Source organism: Crocodylus siamensis, chromosome 5 (genome assembly GCF_052110815.1).
Source record: "Crocodylus siamensis isolate JL-2025a chromosome 5, ASM5211081v1, whole genome shotgun sequence".
NCBI classification, from domain to species: Eukaryota; Metazoa; Chordata; order Crocodylia; family Crocodylidae; genus Crocodylus; species Crocodylus siamensis.
In genome coordinates, this window is record NC_143399.1 from 166,809,751 (window position 1) to 166,823,994 (window position 14,244).

General features: G+C 36.0%; 1 protein-coding gene across 4 annotated transcripts in view; it reads left to right on the top strand.

The window, feature by feature from the left end:
- SLC25A13 (solute carrier family 25 member 13) overlaps positions 1-14,244 on the top strand; it is a 133,210-nt gene that overhangs the window by 94,267 nt on the left and 24,699 nt on the right. For all 4 annotated transcript variants that reach the window (XM_090046976.1, XM_090046980.1, XM_090046978.1 and 1 more), the window contains exons 12-13: positions 1,581-1,633; positions 2,591-2,671. In XM_090046976.1, coding sequence (XP_089903102.1) covers positions 1,581-1,633; positions 2,591-2,671 — 134 coding nt within the window. The remainder of the gene's footprint in view (positions 1-1,580; positions 1,634-2,590; positions 2,672-14,244) is intronic.

The following is a 14,244-nucleotide window of genomic DNA, read 5'->3' on the forward strand; positions in this document are numbered from 1 at the left end:
AAATAACTTTTACCAAGATAAACACATTTTTCCTGTGGGTGTTTTTTTGTTGATGTTGTTTTTTCTTCCTGTAATCATTTGTAGCATCAGAAACTGGGGTAGAAAAATGAAAGACGGTAAAGAAACCATCCCCAGATTTACCCTGGAAATGCGAGTTTGATTTGGCTGTTAAAAGGCTGCCAAAAGTAAATGTAGGAGGGAGAAAGGGCGGGGGGAAGAGAGAGAGAGTGTGTGTGTCCAACTTCTAGGATAATGCTCTCAGTTCTGTTGGTAATGCACATTTAAATAGTTGCCGCAAAGCCATTATTACCGTAGGAATTACAAAGAGATTTTGGCCAATATAACAATATAATATAAAGTCTCATGTGTATCTGTCACATATATCGTTTTTACTTCTTAAAATGCAGAATGGTTTGAATTTAAAAAAAAAACCCTAAATTTGGCTGGCTGCTTCTGAACAACAAATCAAATGATACTGTTTGTGACTAGCTGTCCCTTACAAACATATGCTGTTAGCAACCCAAAAAGCTGAAGGGTGACAGCAGGACTGAACAATCATTGAATCAAATTAAGGTGTTTTTCAGCCTGTCATCTAAATAACCAGTACTGTGGGAAAATACTCTTTGGTAAGCAGGCTCCTTTGACAACAGCCTCCTTACCCAAACAGAAAATTGAAGAGAATTGCAAATATTTGATTTAGTGCATCTTCCCCATAAGCGTGCAGTTTCTGTTATAGAAATAGTTGAAGCCTGCTCCTACAATCATGTGTGTGTAATTACTTGCTGCAGCTGCATATAGTGCCATGAAACAGACTTCTAACCAAGTCCCTTAAGTTTTTTCTGCACCTTTTTGGAATTGGATGCAACTAAATTCTTACGAAAATAGCCTACCTTCGGTTTCCTTAATATGAACAGTCTCTGGTTAGATTCACACTTCCAGCTTCACAGATAAGTGTTTTAAACAGGAGAAATAAGAAATATAATGTACTGGCAGCTAAATACTATAATTCGCAATGTGTAAGAACTAGAGACTAAGATTTTTAGATTAAGTTCCTGACTTAGAGTAGATATACAGCATGTTTGATTGTGTTACTTTACTGTGCTCTCTTTTTGTATCCATTTGGGAGATCCCTGCTAACTTATGTCATTGTTTTATACTGGCAAAACAGTTTACTGTCTTGATTTTTAAAATGAAGGCAGCTTGTTTCCTATTGAAAGAGTTACTTACTTTAACTTGTGTGTTGGAGTAACAAAAAACAATTTTTTAAGCACAGAGGAAAAGACTGAATTATATTTGGTAAGCCTGCATTGGTTATAGATTTTACATTGCTAATACTAGTAGTTTACTTTACCCTAAAAGTAACTTAAATACAGATAGGAAGTTACTTTGACATTATGTGGCAGCAAAAAGTTTGTTCTTGAAATGGAATGTTTAAGTACTCTCATTAAATGTAATAGCAGAAAATTGCCTAAAAATTGCCCCCATTTCTAGGTGGTGATCTTTGCATAAAGCTGTTGATTTTGTTAAGTTAATACTAAGTTATTTAATACATTTAAGCTCTCTCTTTTTCATGTTTACAGGTCTTTTACCACAATTATTGGGAGTAGCCCCGGAGAAGGCTATAAAACTTACCGTAAGTCTGAGAGGAGTGGTTTTGTATTTAGCCAGAATTTGAATATCTGAATTTCTTAAGAGAATACTTTTCTGTTTTTTGTCCTTTAGTGTACTGGAGTATGTGTTAGTATACTTCCTGGGTTTTGTTAGATAAGGGTACAGCAGTTGGTCATATCTTACCTGTGGGCATTGCAAATGGCATACTTGAATTTGTGAAAAGGGTCTGATTGAAACCTAACATTTTAGGGTTTATTTCAAAAGGTATAAAGTCTGCATAATTTTCTAGTTTTGCTCTTTGTTATGAAATAGTATAGACCTTGATTTTTTTTTTTGTTTCTTGTCACAAAGAAATACATGTTTTGTTTTGTTGTTTCCCATAACCAGTATTTCTGTGTTTAATTCCTAGGTTAATATAAGTAGTGCTGGCATAACAAAGAACTCTGCTATGAAAGGAACCTGTTGCCATGTATTCTTCTTCTGTGCATTTACTGCTCTTTAGCATTTAATTTTAGATGTCCTGAATATTTTGAAGGCATTAAAATGTTCTCAATATAACCTAATCATAACACATTGTTTATACACAAAAGCCAGTAATGCACATTTTTAAAAATTAAGCTACCATTGCTGTAAACCTGACAGCATCTTGGAATCCAGTTTTAAATCATTTAATAGCTTTCCATTTTGCTATATATTTAGTATTGTATATGCTTGCAAGTTTCTTTGAGATTCCTAAGTGGTAAGTATTAAATTATTTAAAACTGTGTTCCATGATACTAAAAGCTGTTCCTTGAAAGAATGGCATTAGTCAGTTTTGTAATGTTTTGTATACGATGTCAGATTGATTTAATATTGTTTGGTAGTTCAATGAGGGATATAACATTTGGATTGATTTTAATTTTCAAATAAATTTGCATGAAATTTATATTTAAATTGCACTTTCCTATCATTTATTGGCTTTCATAACATTTTTCTTGAGGTTAATGATTTTGTGAGAGATAAATTTATGAAAAAAGACGGCTCAGTCCCATTGGCAGCAGAAATTCTTGCTGGCGGATGTGTAAGTACCTCCTTTACATTTCCTACATTTGTGAGAGATTTAAGTATTTAATATATAATGAAACTGTGGACTAAGGCTTGTGTTTAACCACAGATCCAGTACAAGGACAGAATCTGCTAGAGCAACTCAGTTCTTTCCTAGATAGTCCAACCATTCTTGATGGAAGGGTAAATGTTTCTGTGCTTCTTGCCTGTTAAATTCTCCATGTAATTCCTCACAGCTTAGAAGCTGTTTCCTTAATAAAAGCACATTGGCTGGAGCTTGTGGTCTGAGCAGGATTCATGCTAACCTTTCCAGAAGTTAATGATTAGTGCATTGTTTCACTCTGATACCCGCCCACCATGGCACCCGCCCTAAAGATGTATTGCACCCACTAATTTTCACTTTTTTCAGTGATATTGGCTTTGTAAATGGCAAAAGCTACTTGTGCTTCCATGTGTTCGTGGCAGACGTGGGTTGTGTACTGTTAACTCATTGCATAATGTATTGCTGAATGTAGATTGTATTTAAAATCCACTGCTTTAAAAAATAGATATTTTTTTCCTTGTGCAAAATAGTATCTTAATGAACAATAAATGATTCATTTTGTATATGACAGTATTTTACATTTTGGTTTAGTGTGGTCTATTCACACTAAGGCTCACTTTATCTGGTGTATTGATTATGTTCAAGTAAATGTAAATACTTGAAGTAAAATGAACTCTTGTTCAAAGACTAGTGCACTTTAAAGATAAAGAACACTGTTTATTTAAACTGGCTTTGATCACTGGGGCAGTGCAGGGGCTGATATATTTTCAATCTAACTTTAAGTTTCTGCTGTCATAGGACAGATGAGGTCAGGTTTTAAAGCAGGTCCTACCTGTGCTAAAAACTTCACTAAACAACAACTAAAAGCCAAAGTATTCTATCTTAACATCAAGAGGTGTAGAGCTTCGTTCTGTACGTGCTTTCAAAGAGCACACTATGGTTACCTAAGCCTCAGGGTGAAGTTTGTTTGAATGAAATGCAGGCTGAGAAGTTCTGGCTTTCTGAAATTCTCATGAGATGGGGCAGGATTTGGCTGCTGTCTGACTGCTCCTTCTGTTTGATCACTGACCTGTCATAGACTGCCAGGTAGGATCCCCTTGTTCTGTAATTTTAGGAGCATTCAGGAGGGAATAAAAAGAATGTGGGTCTTTAAAGTGCTAAATAAAAAACACACAGTAAATGAGAGGAAAATGCAGTAAAGTACTTGTAGATGTAAAACTTTTGTCCTACCCACTAGGAAAAATTATGTATGGTAAAGTTATGTTTCCATCATTCAGTACAAATCTTCAAATTTAACTTTGTGTCTAACTGAATCTTAAGGGTTACTTTAATTGACAGTTTCTTATTTTTTATTAGGTACAAGTAGCACTAACTCTTTCACTGTGCCCTATCATATGTGAGAATGCAGTGAGAAGCTGTTTTACCAGCTTCACTGTAAATAAAGGCTCTGCTTTAAGAGGAAAATGGCTTGAGAAATATTTTTAAAATGCTGTAAATGTTGGATTATGCTAGTTGGTATTTGAAATATAACATTAATAATGAGATTCTACATAAAGTTCTGTCAGATGTAGCAAAATGCCCTGAGTCGTCTTTAATTAAAAAGTGTTTCACTTAAGTGGATAGTTTAGTGCCAGACAGCTAGGTTGCAACTTGTCTTCCTGCAGGTGGTCTCAGGTATTTTTGTGTACCTGTTTCAGGTATAAAGCACAGATTTATCATCAGAAGTGATGCCCAGTTATTGGGGAAAAGGATATCCACTTCCCTAGCTGGATCTAAATATAAGCTTAGAATATGAGACACCCAGGGTGGGATTTTCAAAACTTTCAGCACTACATTGGCCTTTGATTTCATTAGCACTCCTCAGTTTTACACTGACTGCAGTGGGAATAGAGTGAGACTGGTACCTGAATGCTTTTGAAAATGCCAGCTTAGACTTTTACTTCAACATTAAACAAAATCATCTTTTACAACAGAGGCAAATATACAGTAGCAAAGACCCGGTCTTGGTTCTTTGTCAGTCATGATCCTACAGTTTTCCAAGTATTCCAAGAGTGTCATGATTCATCTTAAATGGGGAGGGCAACCATATTAGGGAAATCTACAGTCTTTTAAGGTAAATCTTAGTATTTTGGTTTAGATCCAGCCTTGAACATATTTTAACATTCAGCTCTAAGGAAAGGGATGACCAAATGGCTCAAGGAACTCCTGCAAATGTTTGGCCCTTCGGTAATACAAAGGGCTTTGAAGAGGTCAGTATCACCTGAGCAATTCCACTCTGCTGTTTGTCCAACCATTGCCAGGCATTGACTTTTAAGTCCCTTGGGAGCTCACCTTGCATCATAATTATTGAGAATTAGTACACATGGCTGACTTTTGCACTTGTAACTAAAGCTGCTTGTTTCATTGAACAAGCCTTTTTCTGTTTTGTAAACTGTTTTCTCTCCTGCAAAAAAAAAATGCAGAAAAATCTTTGCCTCATGACCTCATGGTACTTAGTTCAGTTAACAGCCTGTTTCATAGCTTTTATTTATGTGAAGATGAAAGTGGTAGCTTGTCTGAGATTTTTTTTAAAAGTCCTAAAACACAATTAGAAATATAACCTTTATAGATTATACTTGCTACAGTGGCTTGAGGAGAGTTGATGTGTAAATTGCTCTATTGAATCAGATATTCTAAATTTTGTTTCCTCATTTCGAAGGTATTTTGCTACTGTGAAGTCACTGCTGATATTTATTATAATGTATTAATATTTATGCAACAGTCATTTGCACAATGCTCTACAGTCCTTATGAGATGTGGTCCCTACCTTTATATTTGGTGCTATTGTGGGAGTCCTTCTGGGATTCCTGCAGTTTATGGGAATCCTGAATAACCCTCTCAAGAGAGTCTGCTGTCTAATAACATAGTGCTCTGCTAAAGGTATGTAAAGGAAGGACAGGCTAATTTCTTCCAATGTAAAAGTGAAAAATGTGTCACGTGTTTGTCCTAATATCGTAGAATCCTTGAAGGCAGTTGTAACAAGAGGATGAGTTTATGGCTGTAAGTGCAGCCTGAGCTTCTTTCATAATGGCTATAATCTTTAGTTTCAAAATAAAAAACATTTTTCTTTCCATCTTTCAATTTATTTCACAGTGGTAACTGTTCTAAAGAAAGGTGCTGACATGTAAACCTTAATAAGATACTACATCATTAGCAATATACCACTAAGAGAAGGGGAGTAACAAAATGTAGAAGATTGATTATATTTTGAAAAATGATTATTTATATAGAGTGTAGCTGCATATTGCTGTTAAATGATTAACACATTTTAAGTAAATCAAGCCCTCCTTTTGGGGCATAATCACTATCGAGAAGCTGTATTTGCATAAATGACTTGGACTCGTTTGTCCTTAAAAAGATACCTCTGTTATGAGCATTCTATTTGTTTTCTTCATTATTACAATTTTCTTTCTAAATGAAATGATGGCAGAATGAACAACTTGACATGCTAGTCCCTTTCTTTGGAACAACACAAGTTGGTCCTGGTTGCCAGGACAAAAAAGAAGGCGAAGTCTCACAGTAAAATATACTGAAAAATCCCTGGATTCTTCATTAGCAAGAGTAGGAAAAAGTAAAGCAGTCCTACTGAAAGAAATCAGCTAAAGAACATCTCTGAACTGTACAAATATCCATATAAATCAGTGACCTAAAGTTTAGCAAGAAATGTTACAAAGCAGAAGGTTTTTGGCCCCTTAATGAACATGCACTATCTCTGTGTGCTCTCTATTACCCAGTTTAAATCATGTAGAAAAGTATGACCACATGTCCCAGACAGATCTGCTTTTATATAGGCTGTCAGGACTGTTTCAGAGGCATTATCACTGTTATAATAACGTTCAAATATACTGGATGTGCTTGGACAATCTTAACTCTGAAATGGAACGTAAAAATTAGGTATTGGTATGATTCACAGATTTGCATAACCAGAAAGTATGCACAATCCCATCCAAAATTAGTTTTAAAAAGTGGCATGCAATGCAATTCCATGTAATTTGTGTCAAACAATTAATCATACTGAAAAATGTTATATTATTGCTTACAATGTTGCTTTTTGTTATGGAAGGCAATAAGGATGAGTCCAGTAGTGTCCTATGAATTATGTTTGTTCTCTCTCTAGCATTTGTAGTCAAGGTAGAAAGCAGAGGGACTCCAACTCCCAGACCCTTGGATGTCTTGCCTGCAAGAATCCAGAAAGTTTGACAAGACTGTAGACTAAAGGAAACTGGAGGTGCCATTCTTGTTTTCAGTGTGCAGAAACTTAAATCTGATAAACTTATTTTATTTGGCAGGGAAGTCTGGGTTATGGTTAAAAAGAAATTCACTGCTGTATGGCAGGAAAAAATTGTGTGCGTATGGGGGGGCAGTAGGGGAGAGAGAGAGTGACATGTCTAGAAAAAAAATATAAAACAGTATCTTTTTTTAAAGCTTTAAGTTCTGGTACAGTTTGTTTAAATAGTGAAACAACAGTATTCTTTATGATTGCCAGGATTAACTATGAAAAGAAATGGAGTGCACTTTATGAACTCTTAACAGATTAACTCTGAGGGCTGTTCTCTCTTCCATACATGCATATAACTTCCATTAGTGTCAAGGGGAGTTGGATATGTTCATGAATCCCATCCCCCCCCCCCATCTTGTTTTAAGGAAGGACTTTGTTGGATCTTAGCTTCTTTTCATCACCAGTTCAAATTAAACTTGTCCGTTTATTAACTTAAACATCTCTTAATATAAATGCCTCTTTATTCAGCTGTAAATAATGTACCCTTCTCTTAGAATTTACGCATACACAGTAAGTCATAACTATATATGAGCCATATAGCTCTAGTACATGTATCTGGCTCCAGACCCAAATTTAATTTAACAGGTGCTACCTGGTCAATCTAGATGTATTTCAGGAGTTTTACGTTTGAATTATTTCCAGTTAATTTTTCACCCAACATTAGTTGTAGACACTATATTGCAAGGCCAGGGGTAGTTCTTTCAGGGTGCTGTACCTAGGGTATTTTTTTAAAATACAGGTGGAGGAGTTCACAGCACAGTTTTCCTCCATCTTCACCCCTCCCCCCTATGCTTGTAGGTGTGTATTTTATTTTTCTAATAATCCTGACTTTTCAGCCTTGCCATACTTGTTTAAAATTGCCTTTCCTATTAACATTAATTATACCTATGAAATACCTGTTCAAAGTGGTGATTTTTATACAGTTTTATATTTTTTCTTTATCTTGTGAATTTAATGTACATCTTTATATGATATTCACTATGAAAAATCAAAAATACTAATTTTCCAGTAATAAATTTTTTTACAGATCATAAAACAGTTTGGGAAAAGGGATTAAGCTGACTGTTTCAAGCAGTAAAAACAGAGTATCCATGGACTAAAGGATACTGTTTCTCCAATGAATGTGCTTAAATACTTGGAACATTGTTTTACTGTTAGTTTGGCAACAACCACTTTGAAGTTATAGCATTGGCAAGATACTTTATTGCCCCAAACATGTTTTTTTTAAAGTTACTACTATTTTCTCCTCTTCCCCTTCCTGTTCCCTCTAAGGAAGTTGAAGCTTTTAATATTTACCAGTACTGGTCAAAAAAGAAAAAAACAACCCAAATCAGGAATTTAAAATCTAATTTTCAAATAGAAAAGTGAAGCTATTTATGATGTGACCAAAAAATAATAGGTCACAGTTTTAATACGATTGTCAAAGCTTAAGACACGGAAGGTCTGTAAATCATTAAATGATATTCCATGTAGTCAAAATAGACAAGTACAGCAGACAGAGCCAAATGTTAACATATTTGACAGGTCTGTAACCTGATTGCTTTTATAATGCCAATCAAGTAGGCTCCACTTTGATTTCTTGGCTAGGCTTCTGAAGAATTGTCTTACCTATAAAGTGGAAAATATCAGATCTACTATTTTTTTTCCATGCAGAACTGGTCAGAGCTTGTAAATAAACCATTTTTTTTCTGTTTAGCCACGTCATTAAAAATTATTGTGAAGACATTTCAACAACTTGTATCAGTTGTCTCAGAAATCATAATTAAAAAGCAGTAGGAATATGCTTTTTTCTCTGTTTAAACATAGTAATTATTATCCCATTTACAAGGTTTTACAGTGAATGTTTGAAGGAGCCAGCTTCGCAGTTTATCCTACATGTGGACATTAATGAGCCAGCTTTAAATTCACTGAGACTGCAACATTCTCAGCATTATAAGCCATCCAAATTTGAAATCTTTTCACCAGAGCTAGAGAAATTCCAAAACAAGTCAGATTAGAATGGAGGAAATGTAGCTCTAACTGGCAATGTCCGTATGACTCGTGCTGGGCTTACTCATCATTGATCAGTGATCATAAGCAGAGGAAGATATACTCATAGTAACAGTATGTATATGCTGTATGTAATGTCCATTGTTGAAGACTGGTGCTGGAACCCCTACTAGGAACGGATGAGCAGTAGCAGCTGAAAAAGCAGAGCCCTATACTTGGTGTAAGAGAATAAGGAGAAATTTCCTATCATACAGGATGTGAGTAGAGCACCTGCTGAGAAGAGAAAAGCAGACAAGAAAAGGCTGGTTCGGGTATCTCCCCTAGATCTGGTAGGAAAACAGACAAAATAGCCTTATGAAAATCTTCGGAAAGACGGTTATATCAGTTTCAAGGACTCAAAGTTGATTTGTTTTTCTTCATAATCCAGGGTGTATTAATCTATCTGAAATACTTGTCAAGAAGACTTCTTTTTTACAAAAGCCCAGGATTATCCATTTTCAACTGATGGTTTAACCAAAACTTCAAGTTTGTGGGTAATGAAATACTGTGTTAAAAATTAGGTTAAAATTCATTTAAAACATCAATGAAAAATAGAATAATGAAAAATTTGTTTACATTTACATGATTGTTTTTTTTCCAGGGAAAAAGATTACTCTTCATTTGAAATAGTGCAGCTCACTTTTATCACCAAAATGCTGCTGCTTAAGGGTTCCAGCAAAAAAATATCTTAATATGTCTTGGCTCTTAGGTATTTGGCATTTTTTCGGGCATAGGGTTAACTAGTCTGGCAGAGTTGAATTTACTTGAACCAAATAGACAAGATGGGATTTGCATACAGAAAGGCATGCGTCTTTCCAGGATGCATCCAGAACCTTTTTTTTTGAACTTTTTGTTGTTTGAACAAGTCCTGTAAAGAGGGTTTGAGGCACTGGACTGTTAGTGAATCTGTGTTCTGCGTCTGATTGATTTTTCCTGTCTCCTGCCTTTTGAGTACCTTCATTAGATTGCAGTTGAAAGAAACAAAGCATAGAGCTAGTTCTTACTATGTGTATGGAGTCTAGCCCTTAATTAGGATTACTAAGTACATATAAAAATCAGTAGTAAAAGTAGTGCTTTGTAACTGTCAGGATGTAAGGACCCCATGGATTTTTCTAAACCAGTGGTTTTCAACCTGTGGTCCGCAGGCCCCTGGGGGTCTGCAGACTAAGGGATCTGCAAAAGATGACTGATCAATCAAAAGTATGTGAATACCCATACTTACAATTCAAAGGGGTCCATACCTCCATTCAGAAATGTTTAGGGGTCAGCAAATGAAAAAAGGTTGAAAACCACTGCTCTAAACCATTTACCAGGTAGACCGTTAATAGTTGAAGTAGAAATTGAAACAGGTTTGATGGTTTGGAAAAGTGACAGCATATTTGGATTTTGTGGGTGGGGTTAGGGTAATTATTACATGTGCTTTATGTAATGTCTAGAAAACCAGGAGTTACTGTTAAAAAGTCAGCAGTATTTACTGCTGACATTTACTGCAGTATTTCTCTGTTGGTTTTTTTCAGGTAAGAAATAACTGCTACACTCTAGACAGCATTATTGGGAATTGTTTTCTGTTCTTTTTTGTAATAGTTATGAATGTGGGAGTCTTTGGTATTTTTCTCCTCCCCACTCCACAAATTAAAATTATAACAGATTTTTTAAAAAGCACATATTGCACATATAATCTTTATATATAGAACCTGAAGCTGATAGGAAGGCTGGGTCCTATTGTACAAGCATAATACACAACAGCCCCTTCCCCAAACAGTTTGCTGTCTAAATGACATGATGTGACCAGGAGGATGAACTGAACAAGTGAGCTGGATGTGATGGAGATGGGAGGCCCAAGAGGTGGGGTAGTAGATAATTGGTAGATTTGGAACAATTCTTAGTCAGTAGGAGTAATCACAGCTGTCCACATGACTAGCCATTATCCAGCTGTATGGTGCTACATTTACTGAAGAGGTAACTTTCTGAGTGGGGTATTGATGGCAGATGTGCAGACATCTGCAATATGCAGTAAATCTGCATACATCCTTAGTGGGTGGAACAGAAAAAAAAAGCAACAGACATCATGGGCTAGAGAAGATGAAGATAACTTTGGGGCTGCTAAAATCTTATTTTATTTTTTACTAAAAAAGTATTATTGATTATAACACCTGTGGAAAGGAAAAACTGAAGTATGATTTTTTTCTGGGGGCGGGGCAGGATCTTTTAAATCTCACCACATAAAATCCCACAAAACTTGCTTCTAGATAATTACCATATTTACTCATATCCAAAACAACTTTGAATTTAAGACAACCCCCCAATAATTAGATTCTACATGTGGAGAATTTACAAAAGAGCATAAGAAAATGTCATAATGGATCAGATCAGTGGTCCATCTGACCCAGTATTATGTCTCTTAACCGTGGCAGGCATGGATGCTAGATGGAGAGCATTGATTTGGGTAGATGGAGAGTGATGTATCCCCTATCTGTTACCGTCCATGGCGTTATTGGATAGAGATGCCAGAGGAAACATTTTCAACCATTATTTTCAACAGCTATTAACAGTTCCATCATCCATGAATTTATCTAGTTTATTTTTTAACCTGGCAGTGCCATTGGCCTTCATCACCTCCTGTGGCAGGTGCATTCCAAAAGTTAAGTACATGTTGCATAAAAATACTTCCTCTTTTAGTTTTAAACCTTCCTTTTTTTCAGTGGCTTTTTCCTAGTTCTAGTATTCTGGGTCTTGGGTGAACAACAGTCCCCTATTCACTTGGTCCAAACCCTTCATAATGTTATAGACCTCTATTGTATGTCCTGTCAGTCTTCTCATTTCCAAACTGAAGAGTCCTAGCCATTTTAGTCCTTTAGTATGGGTTGCTCTTCTCTTTACGTTTTCCAATTCTACTACATCCTTTTTGAGATGCAGAGATCAGACCTGCATATTCAAGGTGTTTGAATACCATGGACTTCTATAATGGCATGACAGTGTTCTCCATTTTGTTTTCAATACCCTTCTTAATGATGCCCATTTTATTGGCTCTTTTGGTCACCACCATACATTGAGCTACCATTTTTAGAGAACTATCTACAGTGACTCCAAGGTCTCTTTCCTGAGTTATAACAGCTAATTCAAGACCTATCTTTGTGTATGGATAGTAGAGGTTATGTGCATTACCTCAAACTTGTATGCCATTTTTTTCTCACTCTGCAGCTCCTCTCTATCAGATTGGGATTCGACTATCAGGAATAATTTGGTATAATTTGTTATAATTTTTCATGTATACAGTCTGATTACTGGAGGGTTGTTTTGTATTCATTTCCTCCTCCTCACCGCTATAGCGTGGAAAGCAGCGGCAGGGAGAGGCAAGAGGACTGATTTCCTGCCTGTTCCCCTCTCCCCAGCCTACCTCCACCCCACTTGTTCCCCCTACCAAATGCACTCTCTGCTCCTGTGCCTGTGGCCTCTGCTCCCCTACCTCTCCCTGCAGAGCCTCCATCCTCCTCTCCCCAGCTGTTTACCAGCACAGCTCTGGTCCCATTCTGGCCTGGGGCATGGAGCACAAGGTAGGTGTAGTGGCAGCAGTCCCAGGATGCTGGAGCAGGGTAGGCAACTGCAACTCCAAGCCCAGGTCAGGAGTTGGAGCTCCAGAGTTGGATATATAGCAGCTGCTTGCTCCCCTCCCCTTGTACTCCAATCCAAGACCAGGGCTTTTCCCTCCATGTTGATAAGGGGAAAATATGTAATTTTGGATTCAAGTAAATACGGTAAGTTATTCTCCAGAATTTACATGTCATCCTTTTAGCAATTTCCATATGTGAAGATATTTAGAAGTGCTTTTGATTCATTGAATTGGTAAGTATATCGATACCATGCTACAGTAAGATAAGAAATGCCTATTCTTTTTAACGTAGTGGTGGTAAAGACCTCTTTATAACCATGTAGCGCTCACTAGATGATTTTGATTAGATAGCAAAGTCTAAAACAATTTTATTTATTTCTTGCACTGATATGTAGTTAGGTGATATATATGTAAATAAAGTATATTAATTTTTTTCCCCTGTAGGACAAAATGCATTTTTTCTTTGTCTGCAGGAAAATACATAGACTGTTTCCATTCCTCCTTTTCCACCCAGGGAGCAGAGGGAAAAGGATATGATAGACACGTGTATACTACTGTACAAGGTTATACTGCCATCGAGAGGTGTTTAATGATATCATAATTTCCCAGATCAGAGTGGAGTCGCGTTAAGAGAAGCTCTAAAGATTAAAACAGTCCTTTGTTTAAATAATCCACTTTAACCCGTATACCTATAAAATATTTAACAGGCCTTAATATTATATATTTGTTGTTTGGCATAAAACTGAAAGTTATATATACATCCATATACCTATAAAATATTTAACGTGCCGTAATATTATTTTTATATATAATATTAAAGCATATTAAATATTTTATAGGTATATGGATGTATATATAACTTTCAGTTTTATGTCAAACAGCAAATAAAGGGTACAAATACTGTTTGTTAGTATATAAAGCATTAAGAATCACTTTAAGTTGTAAGCTCAAATGATGCAGTAAACGGAGACTTAGATATGTTATGTCTTTAGTTCAGGTGCTAGATGCTTGCACTGAGGTCCTGTGGTGCATTTTCTATATAGCCTTTGTGGTATGAATGCCTGCAAATCAATCTCACTCCTCACAAGATGATGCTATGTTATTGACTACACATTTTTTCCTGATAATCTGAAATAGTACAGAAATTATGATTTATGTATTGTAGTAATATCATAATGGGTTTCTGAGTAAAATGTAAAATGACTTTGGAAGGAGGAAGGATTTCGGTACAGTGATTGAATGCATTTAGACTGATCCTGTTGTGGGTTATACTGACCCAATTACGACACACCCTTTAAAGACCGATCTTGTGTATAATTTAGAGGGAATTTTTACTTGAAGGATATTATACATGTAAAAGCAGTATTCTTGCTTTTTCAGCTAAGACTGTGAAGTTTTAACTTGCTGTTTTTCAGATAAGCTGAAAAAATTCAGAGTTAAAGAACTGTGCAAGTTTTAAGACTAAATGCAGAAAAATAGGGGTTGCTAGGATGTAGTAAAGAGAAGGCATATATTAAACTGTTAGTAAAAATTTACCCAGAAGGGATCATGTAATATGGTACCCATGAAAGGGAGACCATTTAAGATTGA